The sequence below is a fragment of the Mycteria americana genome, chromosome 17 (genome assembly GCF_035582795.1).
Source record: "Mycteria americana isolate JAX WOST 10 ecotype Jacksonville Zoo and Gardens chromosome 17, USCA_MyAme_1.0, whole genome shotgun sequence".
Lineage (NCBI taxonomy): Eukaryota > Metazoa > Chordata > Aves > Ciconiiformes > Ciconiidae > Mycteria > Mycteria americana.
Genome location: NC_134381.1, coordinates 7,036,771 through 7,057,378, shown reverse-complemented (window position 1 = coordinate 7,057,378; position 20,608 = coordinate 7,036,771). Strand labels below are relative to the sequence as shown.

At 48.2% G+C, this 20,608-nt stretch overlaps 1 protein-coding gene across 1 annotated transcript; it reads left to right on the top strand.

Annotated features, from left to right (window-relative positions):
* The first annotated feature begins 1,522 nt into the window (after window positions 1-1,522).
* URM1 (ubiquitin related modifier 1) lies at window positions 1,523-18,833 on the top strand. Its single transcript, XM_075519736.1, has 5 exons — window positions 1,523-1,638; window positions 4,420-4,490; window positions 16,726-16,807; window positions 17,814-17,862; window positions 18,582-18,833. The coding sequence occupies exons 1-5, from the start codon at window positions 1,604-1,606 to the stop codon at window positions 18,648-18,650; spliced, it is 306 nt and encodes a 101-aa protein (XP_075375851.1). The 5' UTR covers window positions 1,523-1,603; the 3' UTR covers window positions 18,651-18,833.
* Window positions 18,834-20,608: the final 1,775 nt, after the last annotated feature.

Genomic DNA, 20,608 nt, shown 5'->3' with positions numbered 1-20,608 from the left:
ATTTATGATTACTGTTCTCTTTCTTTTTAATTTCTTTTTGCTTTTCTGGGGAAGTAGTAACACTAAATCTGTAATATTTTGTTGTATTTCTATAACTCAGGAATCGAGATTCTTTTAGGAGCCAGTTCTCCTATTATTTGGCCTTATAAATGATTTCTGGAGGCAAGAAGATTGGCTCATATAAAACCATAACTGCAACCGCTGATCTGGAATCCAGATTTCCAGATCCTCTGTATACAGAGTGCTTCAGTCATTTCTGAACTGTACAGAAGTAAGATTTTTGTCTAAGGCTTCTTTCCTCAGTCGGTTTCCCATACAATCGGTTCAACATCCTGGGCCATATCTCTGAGATACCCAAAAGCCTCAGGATTTAGAGATATTTAAAATCCAGCTGGAATTTTTGGATGAAGACCACGGTCAACAGCTTCACATCTCTGCCATCACGTAACCCCAGCAGCGACGGCAGCGTTCATCTGTGCTGGGGACTGGCCTTTCCTGGGGCCCAGCCCGGACAATGATCTCCTCCGAGAACAAAAGGCCATTACAAACACCACCACCTTCTGCTCTCGGGGTTAGGCATACTTTGACCCCCGTTAGCATAAACGAAGAGCAATCTGTCTGCGTAAATTTATGCCCCTTACACATAATGCACCATGTCTATGCGTAGATATTACATTTCTATGTGCACATGTGCATGCATACATGTATTTTTTAAACCCAAACCCTCCACTGAGTGGAGGGAGGGCTAAGGGGGCTGCAGTTTTTCCACCAGTGCCACCCAGTGCAGCTCCATGTTGTGGGGGAGAAGAGCCTGTGCCGTTGCACAGCCCAGCTGTCACCGCCATGGCTGCCTCCCGCCCGCATACACACTTCTCCCTCTGGGGATGGGAGCAGAAAACAAACAGGCGACAGATGCGAGCCGCGTTGTTTAACGCGGTGCTGGAAGGTGCCCGGTGCCGTGGGGATGCGCTTGCTGGGAGAGGCTGCCCCGAGCAGAAGGGGATGCCGAACTGCCGCCTTTTCTGACGCACAGAAGCGCGTCTGCCATGGTTGTGACAGCAGCAGTTGTTAGTCTCGCTCAGCCCGGCCATTTCTGCAACCCCACTAAAAATTCAAATGAACTGCGAGGCAGCTGATCGGCTTCACCGCTGGGAAACGCCTGCTGCAGCTCCTTGCCTTTGGGCAGCTGAAGCATTCTCAACGTGTGAAAAAGGGCTCTGTGTCCAGCGAGATAGGAACTTAATGCAGAAATAGGTATTTTAAAATAACACCGCCTGGCGTAAGAGCCCAGCGCACACCTCTGGAGGAACGGGCCTCCCTTCCAGCAGCCCTGAGGAGAGCGCGCGCCCGGCCGTCGGGCCCCGGCTCTAAGGAAGCCCCGCTGAGGGCTCTCCCGAGGCCAGGCCGACCCGCCCGCACCGAGGCCGCCGGGGGCAGCGGCCGCACCCCGGGGAGCTCAGCGGGGCCCTGCAAGGCCGCGGCCGCCGGGCCCGGGCCGCGCCTCCTTCCCCCCGTTGCCGGGCAACGCGGCGCGGCCGGAAGCCGGCGTGGCACTTCCGGCGCGGCCCGCGCGCGCCTTCCCCTCCCGCCCGCCGCCGCCAAGATGGCGGCGCCCGTGTCGCTGCAGGTGGAGTTCGGGTGAGCGCGGGCGGCGGCGGCGGCGGCGGGGCCTGGGGGCCGCAGCGGGGGCCGGGGACCCGGGCGGAGGGTAGGGCGGGGCTGGGCCCCTCGGTGAGGCGGCCGCGGCCCTGAGGCGGAGCGGCTGTTGCGTGCGGCCTGGGGGGCCGCTACTGTCACGGGGCTGCGGCGCGGGGTGGGGGGGTGCAGCCGCCCCCGGGGAACCGGGCCGGAGTGTGAGGCGCCCCCGGGAGGGCCCGGGCACCGCCGGGGCGGTTTCCCGCAGCGCTGGGGTGCGCCCTGACCCCCTCGGCGCTGCCCGGGGAGCGCGGGGCCGGGCCGGGCCGGGCTGCGCCGCCCTGCCCTGCCCTGCCCTGCCCCTCTGCGCCGAGGCGGCGTGGCCTCGCTTACGTCTCTGTGTGAGCGTCTTGTACAAGTCCTTTCTTTTCTCCCTTTTTAACCTTTTTTTTTTTAAATTATTAAAATTATTTATAAAAACCTTCCACTCGTTTTTCGGCTTTTTTTCTCTGTCCATGTATATATGTGTGTGTTTTTATGTGTGTGGACATGCGCACTCACTCTGCCTTGTGTTTCAATTAGTTCAGTTCAGTGTAAAATAGCCGGGGTCTCGCTTTGTAGCGTTTTGGTTTTCAGGTCTTCGTTGCTGTGGTATCTGCATTGCTAACGCTCTGGCGCTGAGAAGTTAAAGTGCTTGCAGTGCAAGTCTGTGCATATTTGTGGAAATACTTGTGTTATTTTGTTAAAGCCTCCTTTTAGCAGAAGCTAAAAGGCTACTGTTTATTTGCTTTTTCCCACCCTTTCACGAACACAGAAATACCATAACCCTTTAAGTACCCTTCTCCTTAAGAATCCTTTCCTCAGTCTTTTCCACTTCCAGCTGCAGTAACTCTCCTAATTTTCCCAGAAGAGTGAGATGCATTTTTGCTTCCCTTGGAAATGCATAAATGAGCTCTCTATGTACAAATCACAGCTGAGTTCCCCACAGCTAGCGCATTACAGAAGGACCTTATCTTGCAATCTACATTTCCCGCTGTAACAAAGCGTGACCTTGTTTTCGTTACATAAAAAAATGTTTTTCATATAATTGCTGTGACTTGTTCTCTCGCATGAATCTCGGCTCATGTTAATAATCGCTGCTTCAATTTTCAGATAACTATTTTTTGTGAGCTGGTGGAAGAACACCAACAGAGTGCTCTTTAGGAGAGTTGCTGCATATAAGTAATGCTGCCGAGGGCATAACAAGGGTTCTGTTGTGCTCTTCCATTGCAGAGCCAAGAAAACCTAGTGTGGCATTTTTAGATATTGAATTTAAAGGAACTTAGTAATGTCTGGATGTATTTTTGTTGATATTTAGGTGGGGATTATTTATTTTAAATACTTCTCTTTGTCGTGTTGGTTTCCAAGGAATGCAAGGCACCAGTAAGTTTCCAGAAAGTAACTTCATAAGAAAATGTTTCCAAAGTAATCTATGTTTAAGTTGGAAGAACATTTTGCCACAATTATATGCCCTTTGAAAATGGGTTGGTCATTTTTCTACCTCAGTTGAGTATCAAGTGAGTTGAGTTTTTTAAGAGTTTCCTAATTATTAAAACTTTGGCCATCCTGTTCAGTCTAGAGTCAAGAGCTCACACTATTGGCTTCTGTCCCCCGTATCTTAGCGTTTGTGTTTATTATCCATGTCCCTACTCACATGATGAAGTTTTATAATCTTCTAAGACTGAGTTTGGCCTGTGACCTCACAACATCGGGAAAACTGATTTATGTTTGTAAAGCGCAAGATTTTCACTATTGTTCTTTTTCCAGAAAAGGAATATAGGTGAGGAGCTTGCTGAGGCTTTTAAGTTGCAGTTACAAAAGTTAATTATTTTTTCTAAGAGCCTAAGGAGATTAGGTACCTGGACCCAATGTAAATCCCATTTTTTTTCAGGTGGGAGGACCAGTCCTGTACTTGTCAGACTCTGCATATTTTGCTCACACTTGATCTCTTATGCTTGTAGAAGCAATCACGTAGTTATCTGAAGCTAGTCCCCCAGTATGTTCTGAATAGCAGAAGGAGGATGTTAATCAGGTTGTTCAGTGAGGAAGATTGTGTGTTTATTTATTTATTTTTACTTTAACTTGTCATCATCGTGGTTTGCTTGCTTGATTCTCCCAGTCAAGTCCCTCCTGAGAAGGAATGCTTTGTAGTAAGTAGATCAAGAAAGGGTTGCCAGGGCTTGAGGACTGCTGGCTCTGCAGCTGACTTGCTGTGTAACCTCGTGTGAGTCATTTCCTCTCTCTGTTTACAAGTGGAAAATGGGGGAATATTTATTCCATAAGGATGCTACGATTTTTCACGTTTTGTGAAACGCCTTGAGACTTCTGGCTAAAAGGTGTTAGAGACGAGCGATGTTGGATGTAGTGTGGTGGCTGTAATATTGTTTGAATTGAAGCAATGCCGATAGCTAAAGGGAGAGGGAAGGCGATAGGCTAGACACTGCACGGTGGTTTGTAAGCGCGTTGGGACGGGAGCCATCTTCCTGTTCTGTTGGGATGATGCCTGGCACCGTGGGGTTCTGGCCTGCGACGGAGCCTCCTGTATGTGTTGGCGATGGGAGATGGCAACTTCCCCTACGAACTTGTGGTTTGCGAGAGGAAAAAAAAGACAAAGAGAATCCTGTGCTAAGTATAGTCTGTGTCATTTGTTTTCTCTGTTGTGGCATCTATGTAAATCGCCTCTTTTGTACTGTCTTCCTTTTGACAATAAAGCAAAATCTCAGTGGTTCATTGTTTTTATTTCAGAGGTGGTGCAGAACTCTTGTTCGATGGTGTCAAAAAGCATCAGGTGACTTTGCCCTGTCAACCAGAGCCTTGTGAGTATCAGAACCTGCTGGATAACTTGAAAGAGTGACAACAAATGAAACAAAGCTGGTTTGTACAGCAGTTTCATTAGTTGGCAACAAGAATCAATGTATTTTAAAAGCACTTTCAGACATGTCGTGGATCAGATAGCTTGGCAGATGATAGTCCTCAAAGTAAATACCAAGCAGAAATAGTCTGAGCATCTGTCCTGTCCTCTAAGCACTTGTGAATCGAGTCCTTCCTGAAGACTTTTGCCTCCCTCCTCCTGTGTAGACAACAGCCTCTGAATGTTTCCATCAGGTCTACATTTGTCTTGCTTAATGCTTGAAACCACCAATAACCTCCTCTCTCCCTTGTTTTTCCTTGCCTGTTCTGAGGTTTCCAAGAGGCATATATATATGTGTGCGTATATATGTAGTGTAGTGTATAGATATGTGGGGGGTGTGTATAGCAATGTAACATATGTGTGTTTTATCTACTCGTTTGACTTTCATGTATATGTAATCGTTTTATATTAATTATGCAGTTGAAAATGGCAAAGATAATGCTCAAATGTGATGCTGGACATCCTGCCTATAGCCTTCCCTGCAATAAAAAATAGGATGCTGTTAAGCTAAAGATTTGAGTGTCCCAGTGCTAAACAGTCATAATCTCTGGTTTGTGATTTGGAATATCAATACTGAGAAGTGCTGTACTAACTCTCTTGTTTCTCCTTATGTGTGTGCATACTTCAGTTGCAACGTAATTTTGCCACAGGTATGTTTTGAATTCTTCCAGCTAGATAGCTATGCTTTATGCTATTTGAGAGTGGAATTGTAAACTGAAATAATACAAAGCATCAGGGAATGTTAACAACTAATATCTCATGAATGGCTAATACCATAATCTCTGTGCTGTGAACGTTCAGGCCTGAAATCTTCTTGCCATGCCTGGAAGTAATTAGAGATTGGTAGAAGCACTTTTGATGCTTGGACATAAGTACATGTAATTCAAATATAATAGGAGCACTGGAATAGTGTGTTGTCTTGTGGTTAAGGACAGGGACTAGGGATCCAGAAACATGACCTGATGCTGATTTGCTTTGTGAGTTTAGTCATGTTGCTTAACTTTCCCCTGTTGCTAGTGAAGTAGTAGTGATCCTTTAATGTACCACGAGAGAGTTCAGCATTAAATTCCAGCACTGTTAAAGCACTTAAGATCCCTAAATAGAAGATAGTAAAGAAATGCCAAAACACTCATTTAGTTGGTTTATAAACTTGGGGGCCAGAGCATACTTTTCTTCAGTGTTCTGTAAATTTAAAATACTCACTGATATCCACCGCGTTGGTGGTGTTCAAACCATGATCAGATGCTCAAGAAGAAGGGGTTATTACATGAGGTCTTTATTTCTGCCAGGGGAAGGGGGGAATTAATATCAAAGAATGATTCTTCTAGCCCGATGGTTGTCAGTGGTGCAGTTGTATGTGGCCTAATCCATTCCCACTTGAAGTTGCTGGGAAGACTTCTATAGACTTCACTAGGAGCTGGATTTATCCTAAAGGATAAATCTTTCCCTGAAGATCTGGCTCAGTCTCAGGGTTCAAACTCGTGATCTCCAGTGATTCATTCCAGATTCATCTAACACATTATTGCTCCCAGCTTTTCATGCTGCCTTGTTTTTCAGATGCTGCTATCCCTGTAACAAGAGTGGCAGAATGGACAGTGTGCCCGCTTGCCAGCTCCCCTGGTTTGCAGCCTGCTGTTTTCATGTGCATTGAGTGACAGGGAAGTTTCAGTTTTTGGGCAGGTTGTGGATTGCAGCGGCCGAGGAGCAGACACTGAATTGTGAGGCTTCTGCTGTATTGTCATGTACACCCCGCACAGGGATGGGGTAGGCAGATGTGCAGTTAATGTCTGACAGTAAGGGATCACTGGAGACACCCCTCACAATATTCCTGGATGAGAATTATCTTGTGGAAGTGAGGAATCAGTAGAAATGGATCAGAAACATGCGAATAAGAAATTTGGTAAATTATTGTAATTTTATATTATTCCTAATGCCTTGTATTTTCCTCATTCACATTAAGAAAGTTTAATTCACCTATCTCTGGGTAAAGATAGATATACGTAGTATGTTCCTTGCTGCCCTTGTGCAGCCAGAATTACAATGATTAGGGAAATAAAACAGCTCAGTTCTACACGGTGCATCCTGTTGCTTACCTTACCCCGTATGTCCATCACTTAATGCTCTGAGGAAAGATCTGTAGTATGAACACTGCTTGAAGACCTACACTTCTAACCCCATTTTAAGTTACTTCATTAGCCGTCAAGCTTATTTTTGGCCATTTTGGCCTCTCTTACCCACTCTTCCTTTCTTCTTAGGTTATTTTTGTCTTTGTCCTCCTTTTTGCGGAGCAGCTGCTTCTCTCTGGGACATTGGACCCAGCTATATTTTAATTGTTTAGGCATTTTTATATATATCCTAGAGGTGAGGGGAGGTGGAAAATTATATGAAGAAATACCTACAAATATGAATAAAACAAGCTGTGCTGCATAGTTGACAAGGGCAGTGTTCTCTGAATTATAATAATGTTGTTTGAGCAAATTATTATGTGGTCATTTCCTTTTTCCTCGTAACAGGCACTAGGTGGAAAGTAGGTGGTTCCAGATCCAGTGAACTTTTTCAAGATTTGGTTCTCTGCCCTTTTCTGATGCCTGGAGATGGGCTCCTGGAGGGATTAGGAAAGGCAGGAGGAAGGAAGCTGCAAATGGGACAAGAGCAAGCCACCAGGGGTACAGCCGTGGGGCGGGACCTATTTTTATTATCCAAGGGGCTTTTTGTATCCTCACATCAGTAAAATAGCAGTTCTTTATTTCTAACACGAAGCTGGCTTAGCCTGCATGTTGAAGGTGCTGCCAAGTAGGAACTTACAAAGGTGTGATGTATCTGTATAGGCAGGCAGATTTACATAAGCCACACTTTGTGCAGGACTGTGTAATCCTTTAGAGCTGTTGCGGAAAGAAGGCCTCAAGTTAAACAAGAATCTTGTCCCAAATTACTGGTTATTTTGATGATCTCATTGATAATGCTGTTAGAGGATCTCAAGGCATTAATGCCCTGTTGGCTTATTCTGCATAAAAACAGTGTGTGTGGGAGAAAGCAGCTGGGGGAATAACGATATTTGTCACATGGAGAGAGGATTAAATTGGCAGGGAAATCAACTTTATTTTCAAGCATCTAAGAGGCTATTAGAGACAATGGAGCATAAAAGAGAGAAACCCTAAATTAAAAACTGAAAATGTATTTGGCAGCCTCCTCCTGAAACAAGCGACAGTAATTTAACCAAGTGCTTCAGTAATCAAATAGATCATTGTATGACTGCTCTGCAAGTGATGCCGGAGCTCCTTCCTCCATCTCGCTGGGACTCACAGTGGTGGATTTGTCTATGACCATGCGAATTGCATGGACGCTGTTGGAAGGGTAGGAAGTCACTGGCATTGTTTAACCCTTGTAGTCATTTCAGGTTTAGCTCAGCAGCGTCGTGCTGATGAAGAGTGTTTACAAAACCCCTCTGCTGTGCTCTCTACTGGATGTTGTATCCGGAGGTTGGGGCTGTTTGTGAAGTCTCTGGCAGTTGTGCTGCAGGCTGCTCAGCTGCAGGTCCAGGCCTTCGAATTCCAACTTCTCCTATGGTTTCAGTGATGGGACTTGTGTTTTTGGAGTAGCAGTGACCAGTTTCAGCAGTGATCGCTCAGACCTTCTGGGCTAATCAAGAATTCACTGTATGTTTTGGCACTTACGAGTCTGGAAGGATAAATTTTTAATCAGTGTGTTTTGGTAATTGTTTGTGGTTTCCCTTTACCAAAACCCCAGGGAAAAAGCCTGTTGCTAATCAGATTTTTTGTAGAGGGAAAATTAAAATAATGTGCCAAGTGCTGCTTATGTTCAGTGTCCGTAGAGAAAAGCATGGTCAGCTCCTCAAGAGCTTTGCTTTCCAGGGGCCTTGTTCTGCACGGTATGGAGGACTGCTGGGGAGTTGGGAGCATTCATCTTCTCGGAAAAGAGCCTGAGGATCTCAAGAGATCAGACCTGTGTTACAGGCAGAGTGGCTTAAAAAATACAGCATCGCATGTGTTCAGAGTTGACTGGGGTCGAAAACCAACCAAAACATGCCAAAACAACAGGTAAATCAAGAGTGGCAGTTGGCATCCGTTGTCTGTAAATGCGCGGTGCTATTACTAGGTAGTACATTGTAGTTAAGTTATTAATATTTTGGAATGCTTTTATTGCTCTGTTTATTATTCCTAACATTTTAAAACTTGCTCCAAAGAAGGAATAAAAATATATTTGGTAATGCAGAGACGTATTAGAAGAACGATAAAAAAACCCCATAGCTCTGTGGAATTTCATGTGGTCAAATCTTTTTAACCACAGTGTATGGTACTCGCAGGTCTCAAAGGACTTTGGGGTTATTCCCCTGCTTGTGCACCTCTCTTAGGCAGGTAATTACATATTTGCTGGCAAGGAAAGGGGACTCAGTGGGTTACCCAGGGTGGGACTTCAGGCTGGACTAGTTCAGCCCTGGATTCTTCCCAGCAATCGGTGTGAGCAGCAGCATTTGCAGTGCCAGGAGCCCGGCATGATGCTGTGGGGCTGCCACCACCGCGATCGAGCAGTCCCTGCCGCGTTTGCAGCCCTGGCGCAGGGCTCAGCGCAGCGGCTGTGTGCACAGCTTCGGGTCGCCGTCCCAGCGAGGCCACGCGTCGCTTCTGCGCAAGGAGCGAGTCCTTCAGAGGGAACGGGGAAACAAACGCGCACCCTCGCAGGAGCGGTCCCAGCACTCTCCCGGGAGGCCACGGACCCGCGTTACCGGATCAGCTCATCCCAACTCATTGTGGAAGGAGCTTCCCAGGCACCGAGAAACCAGCTCTTGTGTGTGACCAAATCCCTGGGATAACAAAGCCTGGCTGTTCCACCCTCCTTCCCAGCCGCTGTATTGCAGCGCGGACACCTAGCAGGATAACCTTTCTGTGCCAGCCCCCCCTCTCTGCTCTCTTTTCTCTTGGTGGGATTTGCTGTGCTGACAGCACTGTTCAGAGGGTGGCAGCGGAGCAGGGCTGGGGAGGAGGATCCGGGCCCTTTAAACCGCTTAGCATGCGGTTCACACGGCTCCGGGCCAGCTGTTCCTTTCTCCTCCTGCCCTCACTCGCAGGAGTTGTTTGCTGAGCTCAGAGCTCCTGTGCAAAATTGCTTTTCAAAAGAGCCACTTTCTGCTTAATTAAACAATGAGCCGCCGTCCCTCTGCACATCTGTAAAGCTCCCTCTGCAGCCCCTTTATCCCACAAACTGCTCCATTCTTACCTCCATTCACTTGTAAATCTTACCCCCCCTCTCCTCCACCCTGATCATCTCACTGGCCCTTTCTTTTCCCCTTTCAAGTAAGACTGAGGGGCTTGGAGTATCTGTGGGGGTGGCTGGGCTGGGTGGACAGGAATCGGTTTAATGGTGCTTGCTGTATATGAAAGTCTAATAATAGCAAAGCAGATCTGAACCCGAAAGTGAGAGGCGAGGACTGGACTCTGCATGATTTCTGTATTTAGAGGAGTAAAATCATGGCAGTTCCTGAGCCGAGCTGAGACACTGACTCATCCAGCAGCCAGAGGGGACACCAGCCAGGCTGGTAGGGGGGCGAGGAGTTGACTTCAAGGCGCTTTCTGATCCAGCTGGCAGTGCCAGGGGGAGCCCAGCCCAGGGGATTCCCTCGGCCGGGCTGGCTGCCTGCAGGGCAGTGCCAGGCTGCTGGGGAATCCCTCTGCACACTGGCAGGAACAGCCACAGCCACCTTCCTCTGTGGTCTGGGGTCTCACATCAGCTCTGTGTGGTCTCTTGTAATAGTGATAAGGTTTTCCTTTTTAACCCTCAGTGCGCGTGCACGCATACAAAACCCAGAAGCCGGGAAAATAGGGGAGAGGGGAAATTTCAGTTTGATGCATTTTGGTTAAGCTTTATGCCTGCGGTTAGTAATGCATTCTCTGAATTGACTTCTTGAGCAGCTTAAAAAAATTAACCAGCAACTTTCAAGGTTAAGCAGGATAAATGAATGGAAAAGTGATGAGGTGGGTTATCTCCTTTATCACTGGGAAGGACAGATTATAGCCAGGGTGACGCAATATCATCTAGCATAGATTGATAGGGAGGGATGAAGAAATGGGAGTTTGGTGCATTAGCAGAAGATTCCTGACTGCAAAACTATTAGACCATGGCACAGTCTCCTTGGGGTTTGGTAGCAGGTCTACATTGCTCAAGCATCTTAAAATCAGAGCAGGCAAGGCTCGGGATGGTCTTTTGTTGAGAATAATTTTGCACTGGCAGAGGGATAAAATCACAGGACCTGTTAACAAGATGTTATTTTTAATGCCTGCGATTCACAATCTGGCACTTCACTGCTGGTGTGGTAGTCTTTGAGGCTCTCTCAGTTCCTTCCTTTGACAATTTTGAAGGAGAGGCAAGACCCTGGGCCAGCACTAGTGATCTGTGATCCTAATTAAAAGAGACAGTTTGGTGCACTGGCATTTATTTGGGAGCCTGAAGTGACAATAGCGTTGGGTGTTACGGGATTAGATGCTCTGACTTTGGAAATGAGTAGGGATTAGGTTTACCCTGAGGATCAGCTCGAAGCTGCTTTTTTTTGTCACGGGAGCTGATGGATCTGGAGGCTTGCTGCTGGCTAGCGAGTGGGATTGGAGATCCCTTGAACTTGTGTTCTCCTAGCAGGGAGTGGAAGATCCCAAGCAGCTCCTCTCCAGTTCATGAGCGTTGTGATTAAAATCTCGGGGCTGAGAATTGCTGGGTGATGGCTGGGATCTGAGTCTTCGCTGCTAACAGGAGGGCTATGAAAGACCCCTGTGATCCCTTCCTATTGTGGGGACACAAGGAAATGGAGAAGAGCATTGCTCTTCCAGCTGAGAAGTGAGAAAGAGATGCCATAACACAATTAAAAATTACAGAAGCCAAGACCTTGACATTCATTTGTAGCAGGCAAGAACGGATGAGACCAATGACCGCAATTCTCTTGTGTCTGGCTGTAGTTACCCCCTAATTTTTTCCCTAGTACTTAAATCACTGCCCACTCCAGTGTATGGCAGGATTGGCTTGTGTGCTTGTCAGAGAAAATGGATTGTGCTCTAGCTGCAAAATTTTGCCTTGCTGCTCACTCTGCGTAGTACCGAACCCATTTGCCTGTGACTCCATTTATATCAGCTATTCCAGGTCTTCTTCTGCAGTTTATGGCACACCATCGTCTGCTTCAGTGAATGATTTGCATATCAGATGGGAGGCTGGAGGAGTCTGAAGGATCCCTTAGGTCAGGTTTTGTAACAAGCTCTTTTAGAGAGCAGATTCCTGGAGGGCCATCAGATTCAAAAGCAAAGAGAAGGCATTCACCTGGGGAGGTGGCAGGTATCGGGAGCCGGTCTGTTTTAAAAACAAGTTGCTTAAGCGGGAAAAGGGGATACAAATTTTCTTTCCATACATTTCCACGCAGGCGGGGGGAATAATGGCAGAGAAGCGGCAGGGAAGGGGCTTTGTCATGGTTACAGGCCGGTGGCTGAGAATGTGGGTGGAGCGGCGCTCGTCCAGAGTTAGTGACCTCAGCAAATTGGAGCTCAGCCATGGTCAGTATGATAAATGATCTTATTCTGGGTCAAAGAAATGGTACCCCACAGGGAGGTATCCGCAAGGCGGCCCGGGAAAGCGCAGTGCTCTTGCAGCACTGACCCCTTAGTGACCAGTGCTGCATATATCTTATTTATTACGGACCAGAAGGGAATTTTCCATGGTTCGGCCTTTATAGGGTTCCCCTATTTCCCCGAAATAAGCTCCCAGTTCTGCAGCCAAGGCAAGAATATGGGTGTAATTACACCCTCTGGGTGCCCTTCAAGGCACTGTCTGCTTTGTGCAGGGTTGTATGTGGATCTTAAGGCAGGGAACATGGAGGTGTCTGGTCATTGCATGTGTGTGCCTGTGAATCTGCCAGCAACCTGTCCAGCTCCCTGGGAGCCGAGAGCTGCGTGTCCGTGTCAACTGGTATTACGGTTGAGCAAAATCATTCTGCATTTCTGCACATTTATCAGTTCAGTGTGAGATCTTTCTAGTGCAACACCCAGCTTGGTGTTTCTTATTCAAGGCACCTGGTGTCTCTCTGCACACAGTGGGTACCCCCTTTGCTGAGTTATCACTGATGAATCTGTCAGGCCCAGGAGGTTTTATTGAGCTGGGAAAGATCTATGGATTTCAGCCCTGGTTTTGAGGGTGCAAATGAACCCAGGCTCTTGTTCCAGGCAGTGTTAAATGGAGTCCTAGATGCATTTCTCTTGCAGAGGAAGCTCAGCAGATTCTTCATCGAGGAACAGTTGGGGTAATGTAGAAGATCAGGCCTTGGAGGATACGCAAGAGGACCGAGCAGACTGTGCAGTTCTGTCTGCCACAACCAGGAGTGTTTATGATGCAGCTGGGCTGAAAATGAGCCTACGCTGTTGGGTTTTTGTATGCACGCTTGCTGCAGTTTTTGCATCCTGTCCGCTTGCGTGACAAGCCAATGACTTTGTGTCACTGCAAGCACACACTTCGTTTTCCTGAGCTGTGTGTTTCGCTGGGTGATTTGTTTTATGCATGTATTGTGGATTTGAGCTCCCATCTGTGCACTTGAACTAAGCAGTTTTCTCAAACGTTTGTCGGTTTTTCTTTTTTTAATTAACTTTAGATTATTTTTCCTGAGAATTTGGAGAGGTTTGATGTACTGTTAGCACAGGCAACAGAAGCTGTCTCTGTATACAAATGAGACAGGGATTTCCTACCATGTGCTTTAGTCCCTCCTTTGCAGTTTGAGAATATTTCAGCTTCCTTGGTGGGTTCGCTCTGGCTTGTCTGCTGATGCTGCCAATGGTGAGGACAGTTAACGATAATTAGATTTTTTGGTGTGGATATTTGTTTGCTGTGAATGAAATGGAGTAGGCTACCAAAAGGATTTCATTGAGACCATGCAGCAATAATGAAAATATATCATTACTGGGATGAGCTGGACTTGAGTTGGTGAGGCGAGAGCGAAATGCTGTATCGTCTCAGCTGAACCTCACTGAACCTCACTCCTGGGCCAAAATGCACGGTTGCTTTTGCAGCCAAATGGCAGCATGCGTAGTACAACTGTGCTCCTGCAAAGAGCAAATGCCTTTGTTCTGTGATGGGGGCCAGCTTGAGAACCAACACGAGTGTAAAATTGCTGCATTGTAGTGATGGTTTAACTTGTCAGCGGATGTGGTGCCTGACCAGGTTGAGATTTTTTTCCCTCCTTATATGTCATTTGTAGAGGACCTGCTGTTTGCATAGCAAATCCTCAGCCCAGGGAGCTGGAAACCTGTTAGACCTGTAGCATAGTATCAGAAAGAAAATGTCTTAGGAACGCTACGTATGTCAACTGTAAGAGATAAACGGTTGTGCTATAATTTACCTCTTATTATTTCCATCATGATAACATACAGAGTCCTGAGCTGTTGATCAAGACTGCTATTTGAGGCACTGAGCTGCAAGATGGCTTCTCCCCAGACCACTTGCAATGGAAGTAATCTTGTTCCTTTTCAATATCTTACTTGTGGGAGATGGTTTTGGTGTGGCTCTGGTCATTTTTCATCCTTTATAATTGATTTGTTCTAGTAATATTGGTGTACACAACATAGAGACATGAAGGTGGTAGAAAAAATTCAATGCTGAGAAAGCAGCCGAAAGTATTATGTCTTAAGGTTGGCTGCAGAGAAGGGGTCTTAATTTTCATTGCTGTTTGGAGCGGGGAAGCTCCAGGCATGCACAGGGGTATCAGTTTTTTTCCTACTGTCTAAATTTTTCAGTATGTGTGTACATGACTTCTGGGGAGGACTAAATGAATGTAGGCTCAGGTGGGGCTGAAAATAACATTTATTATGGAAGGAGCAGGGGTAAGGGAGTCTTCCAGCTCAGCCTCGAATAAATCAGTCCTCTTGCCCCTTCGTCCAGGCTGCTTCTAGGTGGCTGTCTTTTATCCAGCTGGTGCAGCGTGTTTCTGTTTAAATGATCTCTCCTGAAAGGTCCCAGAGGAAAGGGCTGCTTATTCCATGCAAGGAGAATGGTATATGGCACAGCTCATTGTTGTGTGCCCTGCCGCAAGTGCATAAATATGAAACAGCTCGCGGGCGTTGCTGCGGTGGGGCTGGTGTCCCCTTTGTGCCCCCCCTCCTTCTCCTGAAGGCTCCTCTCCATCTTTCTTCCTCTCCGGCTTTCATTTCTTGGTGATGGAGAGCAGGAGCCATTTGGGTGTGAGATCCTGAGGGCTTTACATTGCAGCAGCATTTTTCAGGGGAAGGTGAATATAGTTAACTCTTGTTCTGGCGGCTGACCGACTGGCGTGGTATATATATACCTTCTGAGCGGTGCTCGCCATCCCCAGTGCACGTTGCTAGGAAAGCGGCAGAAAATGGTCTGTTTTGTGCTCTTAACTACGTATCATTACAAGGGAGTCATGGGTCAGCCCCAGGCAGGTGATCCAGCTCACTGGGCAGTTTTAAGGCACAAAGCAGCTCTTTTTGCCCTGATCAGAGCGATCCAGTGCTCGGAGGCAGCAATACCTGTCGTGCTCTGGGCAGCCCTGCGGTGGGACCGGTGTGCCGGGGGGCAGACTGTCGTCCAGAGGCACTGATGCCCTGGGAAACCGGGGGGGAACAGAGGGAATCTCAGAGCATGCCCCCCTCCCCCTTTCCCTGGGAAGAGAGGCCCCCATCTGCTGCAGATGGACATGTCCCCATCGCCTAGTTGATGTGCACCTGCCTGTGCCGGGGCTGTTCATCCTTGGTGTGACAGGAGTGATGGGGGTAACATTATTTGGAAGAATCCCAGCTCTGCTCTGGGTAGCATCCACGATCCCATAAAATCCTGGGGTATTGCAGGGACTAAGTCGAGCCGCTACAAGTGCGTTTATTTTTGCTGGTTGTGAAGCAAACACATGGGGAGTCATACGCGGAGTTTGATTTTAGCTCGGAGAGGTGCGTGCGGAAGGGTTCCCTGTGGCTACGGCAAGGTTACCACACATGAGGGAGATGTGGAAACCCATCCCACCATCCTGACTCGTCCTGCGAGTGGGGCTGTAGTCCTCACTGGGGGATTTGTGCCTTTGGAAAGCTTCCTCACGCCTCGAAAACAAACAAAACTCTTTTGGAGCTTTCAAAGAGCTTTTTAAAGGAGCCCCGGGAGAATAACTGATTGTGGATTCAGAATGATGAAGTGGTTTATGGAATGGTGAAATATAGAGGCAAATGCAGGAGAACTCCACATTGCAATTTGTCAGCTTCTGTAAACCCTGTAACGGATTATTCCCCCCCTCTGTTGCTTCTCACCTCTCCAATAGGAAATTAACTGATGCTATCACTAAAGAAATTGTTTTTGCCTCACAAAGTAAAATTGATACTATAAAAACCCGCCAGCAGTGTCTCCTCCTCCTTTTACATGAAGACAAATCCTTCCTGTCACCTACTGAAATGGAAAGATAAAGGCTGAGCTTCAATAAAGAAGCTATAAGCACAAAGTGTAGAGGGAAGGAGCAGACACGGCATGGGGAGCATGCCACGAGAGCAGGTGTGATGCCGAGGGATATTGCAAGTGTCGAAAATACAACTACGGTGGCCAGTGCCTGTGTGCGTGTGTAATGCATGGTTATGTACACATTTGTGCCCCAGAACTCACGTCTCCAAGAGTTTGTGCTGGTTTTGGTACCAATGGTGCCTACCTTTACTCTTTTCAGGTTCTTAGGCTTGCTTGTTTGGACTTTTAAAATCTAATTAAACACACAGAGAGTTAAACATCACTTTGTTAAGTGATAACAGAACACACAGGACATGGGATTTGTTAAAGAAATCTGAACGTCGGCAGTCTCCCGCTGGATCGGCACTTCAGCATGAACTGCATTCATTCTTTGTGGGATGCATTTTCTGCAGGAAACCTCTTCTGCCGAACTGTGGGGCTTGGGGCAGAGCCCTGAGCTCTGGGCTCCCTTGAGGCAGGGCTGCCTGTTAGATGCTGGTAAGGGACAATCCTGTTAGGCGATTCCTTTGACTGGAGGTTTGCAGCTATCCCCATCCATCCTGCGTGTTCCTCATCTACTCTTTTGTGGATAAACAATCACTTTGTTCTGGCATCAGCTAGGAGCCGTCAGCTAGTTTGTAAACTGCTGTCCTTTCTCCTTTCAGGGGATATCAGAAGCCTGCTAAAGTGGATCAAACAGAATCTGTTGAAAGAACGACCAGAATTATTTATGCAAGGGGAATCTGTGTAAGTACAGCTGTTACGAATCCTCCTTGTGTTTCTGTGTTGATCCCCACGGTTTGGGATACGTTTTTCCTGTTGGTTGCAAGAAGCAAGTTAATGACCATGAAAATACGGGATTTGCTAAAGTGATAATGGGAGGTGTCCCACACTACACCTCGCAGTGTTCCACGGAGAGCATCTTTTGCAGCCCTCACCCCAAATCTTTAAACCTTAAATGTGAAGCAGGGCCACATATGCTTTCTCTCCGTTGTCACCTGGAGCAGGGTAGTGCATGCATCCTCAATTCCAGGAGTTTCAGCAGGTCTGTCCGTTCCCTGCTGACATCACTGGGACTGAAGCAGTCACTCGGAGAAATGCCAACAAATATTTCTTCTGGGAAATGTATTTTTATTGTCAAAATGGGGCCAACCTCGTGGAGAGGAAAAAAAAAAAAGCCAAGAGAAATGGAGCAGAGTGAGCTGTGCAAGCCATCCCTGACTGCGGGGTGGCGCTGGGGGTGTTTAACATTCGTCATGGATCTTTGTGAGCTGAAGCGTGTGCCAGGTCCCCTGGTAACAGGAGAGACAATTGCAGGACACTGAAGATCAAAGAGGGGGAATCCCTTTGCCTGTAATCAGGGGCTCGGAGTGGATCCCGGGTGTTTACTGCCTTTGGTAAGGGCACCGGAATAGCTTTCCCTACCTTCACATCCAGCGCTGTGCTCGACTGTAGTGCGTGGGTTTTAATTACCTGGCTTTTCTACATCTTACGGAAATGTAGTCATCTCGGAGCATCCTCAGGAATGGTGCATTTTGATTCAAATGAGCTCTGGGATTGCTCCTGCCTCCCCTTTATTTGATCTAGAAAGGGCACAGACTGTACCTGTTTCCACCTCCGTGCTAGGATTCCTTTTTCTCTTTGGCTTTATAGGCAGTCAGCTTGTGATCTGTGCTGTAAGATCCCTTGTTCTTAACTATTTGTGAAGCTTTTTAGCAGCCCTGTATCCTAATTATTTCTCTCTGTTCTGCAGGAGGCCAGGAATTTTGGTGCTCATCAACGACGCAGACTGGGAACTAATGGTCTGTACTCCTTCAGTTTGACTTTCTTTGTTGAAAATATTGCTCTGTCTGTTCTGTGGTTGCTCTCAGAGAAGCTATTTCTGATTCTTGCCCCAAGCGAAGCATCTCGTATTTGAGGGGGAAGGAGCAGGCTGGGATCTCTCTCCCTGTATTGTACTGTGGCTGTTCAGAAGCCTGGAGCCTTTCTCTAACCTGCTGAGTCTCATCCGCCAGCCAGTGTCTGAAGAGAGATCACCCGTATTCCCTGGCCTCTGGCAACGGGCTTCGCACCTCCGGCTGCTAGCAGGTCTCCCCCACGCATGGGGTAACAACTTAGTGGGTACCAGGCAGCTTCCCAGCCCCAAGCAGCCCCCCTTCGCTAGAGTAAGGTGGTGCCGAAGCAGGTGAAGGCAGCCCTGGGGAGATTTCTGCCCAAACGGGCAACTGGTAAATACCTTCCCTTTTCAGCCCATGGTTACGCTCAGACAACAAACAGCCCCTAACTACTTTCCTGCCTCAGGCAACCACCTCTTCTGTCAAAACCCTGGTCCAGAAAGCGGTGTGGGAAGTCAGCTCCTTGTCTGATCTCTCACCTTTGCTTCCGTTAGGATGAAAACATCAGTCTATCCCCTTCTGCACTCCCTAACACTCACCATCTTTTTATGAGCTGTTTTCTCTTTGCAGCTAGTATTTGGAAATGACATTTAAACCATTTTTCTTTTTTTTTTCTTGGCCTGCAGGGTGAGCTGGATTATAAACTCCAGGACCAGGATAATGTGCTTTTCATCTCGACATTGCACGGCGGGTGAACTCCTAGAAAAACAAGAGGATGTAAATCTAAATCCCTGGGCAAAAAACCCAAACAAAAACCTAAACCCACCCAAACTCTCTTGAACTGCCTGTGCTTGGTCTCTGCATCTTCCCACTGCGTTCACTTGTTACTAGACATCCAAATAAAGCCCTGCCAGCACGCGGCCTGCTGTCCACCACAACAGCATCCATCTTTTGGTCCTCATTTCACCTCTCCTGACTGCACTTCCAGGTACCTAACGAGCAGAGAGCACCTGCAGCATGTGCGTCTTTGTTTTTCTGTGACGGGAGGAAGAGGGGTGCTGAACCTCGAGTAGGATGGTGCATCTTCGCAGGCAGTGAGGCGTTCTGGGGGAGTTGTGCCTGCTCTGGGGCAAGGCTGGGGTTCCTCTGCCTTGGTGCTGGGAACTGGGATTCTTTTAACATGATACTTCATATTGGTACAGTCTGTGCATGAGCCACAGGAAGGGCGAGACATGTAGTGCAAGGAAACAAAAGGTGACTTTACTAGTTTTTCTCTGAGGTGGCAGACATTACAGCTTCAGAGCCCTCCGTAGTGGCTTTCCACTTGTCGTGATATTTATATGTGGGAAGCAGGAGAGAAATAGGCTTTTTTGGTTTTGTTTTTCTGATGCCTTATGTCTCTTTCATACCTGAGCTGAGGCAGGGTGAAGTCCTAGCCCACAAACAATGTCAATTTATAACCATTTGGCTGGAGGGGAAACAAACCCGTGCCTGGCCTGAGACAGCACGGAGTGATAAGGGCAGCAAATTATCTTTCTGTCACCACGATGGACAGAATTGATCAGCCTCCCTCGTGTTCTGTGCAGGTGGGGAGCGGCGGGGAGCTGCGTTGCTGCAGCCGGGGAAGGGCTGGGGCTGGAGATGAACGGTTAAAGCGTGGGGAAAGAAAGTCAGTGGCGTTTAACCCTTTCCATCAGTGGGAGGGGGAGGCTTCTTACTGCACACCCTGAGGAAGTCCTGTGAGCGCAGCGGAAGTGGGTGTGCGTGGCTCTGCTAGGGCACGGATGCTGTTCGGTTTCCAGAAGTTTCCTCGGACAGATGGACTGGCCCACCTGCCAGCTGGGAGGCCACGGCAAGAGCACAGGGAAGGGATCAGAGAGGATAGCGTTGGCGCCAACAGGTCTGAAACGTGCTGCGCGAGCTTCTAGGAGTGTCCGACCAGGATTGTCCTTCCTGCGCTCCCCCCTGCCCTGCTCACCTGCGTTTCGGCACGGCTCCGGCAGCACGCGGTGGTCCCCAGCGGCAGTGCTCCTGTCCGAGCAGCGGCTCTCCTGGGGCAGAGGGCTCGCCAGTGCCGTAAGCTCAATCGGTGCACATCTCAGAGCTGATCTGCACCACGTACTGCTCGCCCTGTCCTCAATCTCCGGGAGCTGCCGAGGAGGAGCTGGGAGGCGGTGAGCAGCGCAGTGCACCAGCCCCTGCTCGGGCAGCCTGGCCTGGCACCCTGAGTGCTCTGTACAAGGAGCCTTTCCCGTCCTGCGCCGGACAGAGGAGTTACTCTGTCTGACACGGAGGGAGTGCCGAAGAGTAATTCCCCTGTCTGACTTCTCCGGTGACTCCTCTCTCACGTTTACCCCACCACAACCTGCATAACTAAAAGCACCCACAGACTACGATGCTGCTGCATCTGAGGAACCCTAACTTCAAGCCCACTGCTGGTAACGAACCGATATTCAGCCTTTTCCAAATCCAGCCGCGGCGACTCGAGTCCAGCTTGCGCTGTTTGTAAATGACATGGACGGGCCAAAGGCTCTTCTCTGTCCCGAGTTCACGGCCGTGAGCTTTGCTGGGCCGGGGGAGCGGAGGGGGATTCCAGGTGACGGTAGGAGCTGGCTGAAAAACAACGAACCTGTGTGGCGTGCAGCTCGAAACGGACTTAAACCCAAGTGGGAAAAGGCAGGTTCGTCTTCAGCGCTGCTGCCCGCCCTGCCTC

Coding starts and splice junctions, on each gene's coding strand:
- URM1 (XM_075519736.1), top strand. CDS start 1,604: ATGGCGGCGCCCGTGTCGCTGCAGGTGGAGTTCGG. Junction 4,491..16,725: donor GCCCTGTCAACCAGAGCCTT/GTGAGTATCAGA, acceptor TTCTCCTTTCAG/GGGATATCAGAAGCCTGCTA. Junction 17,863..18,581: donor ACGCAGACTGGGAACTAATG/GTCTGTACTCCT, acceptor CTTGGCCTGCAG/GGTGAGCTGGATTATAAACT.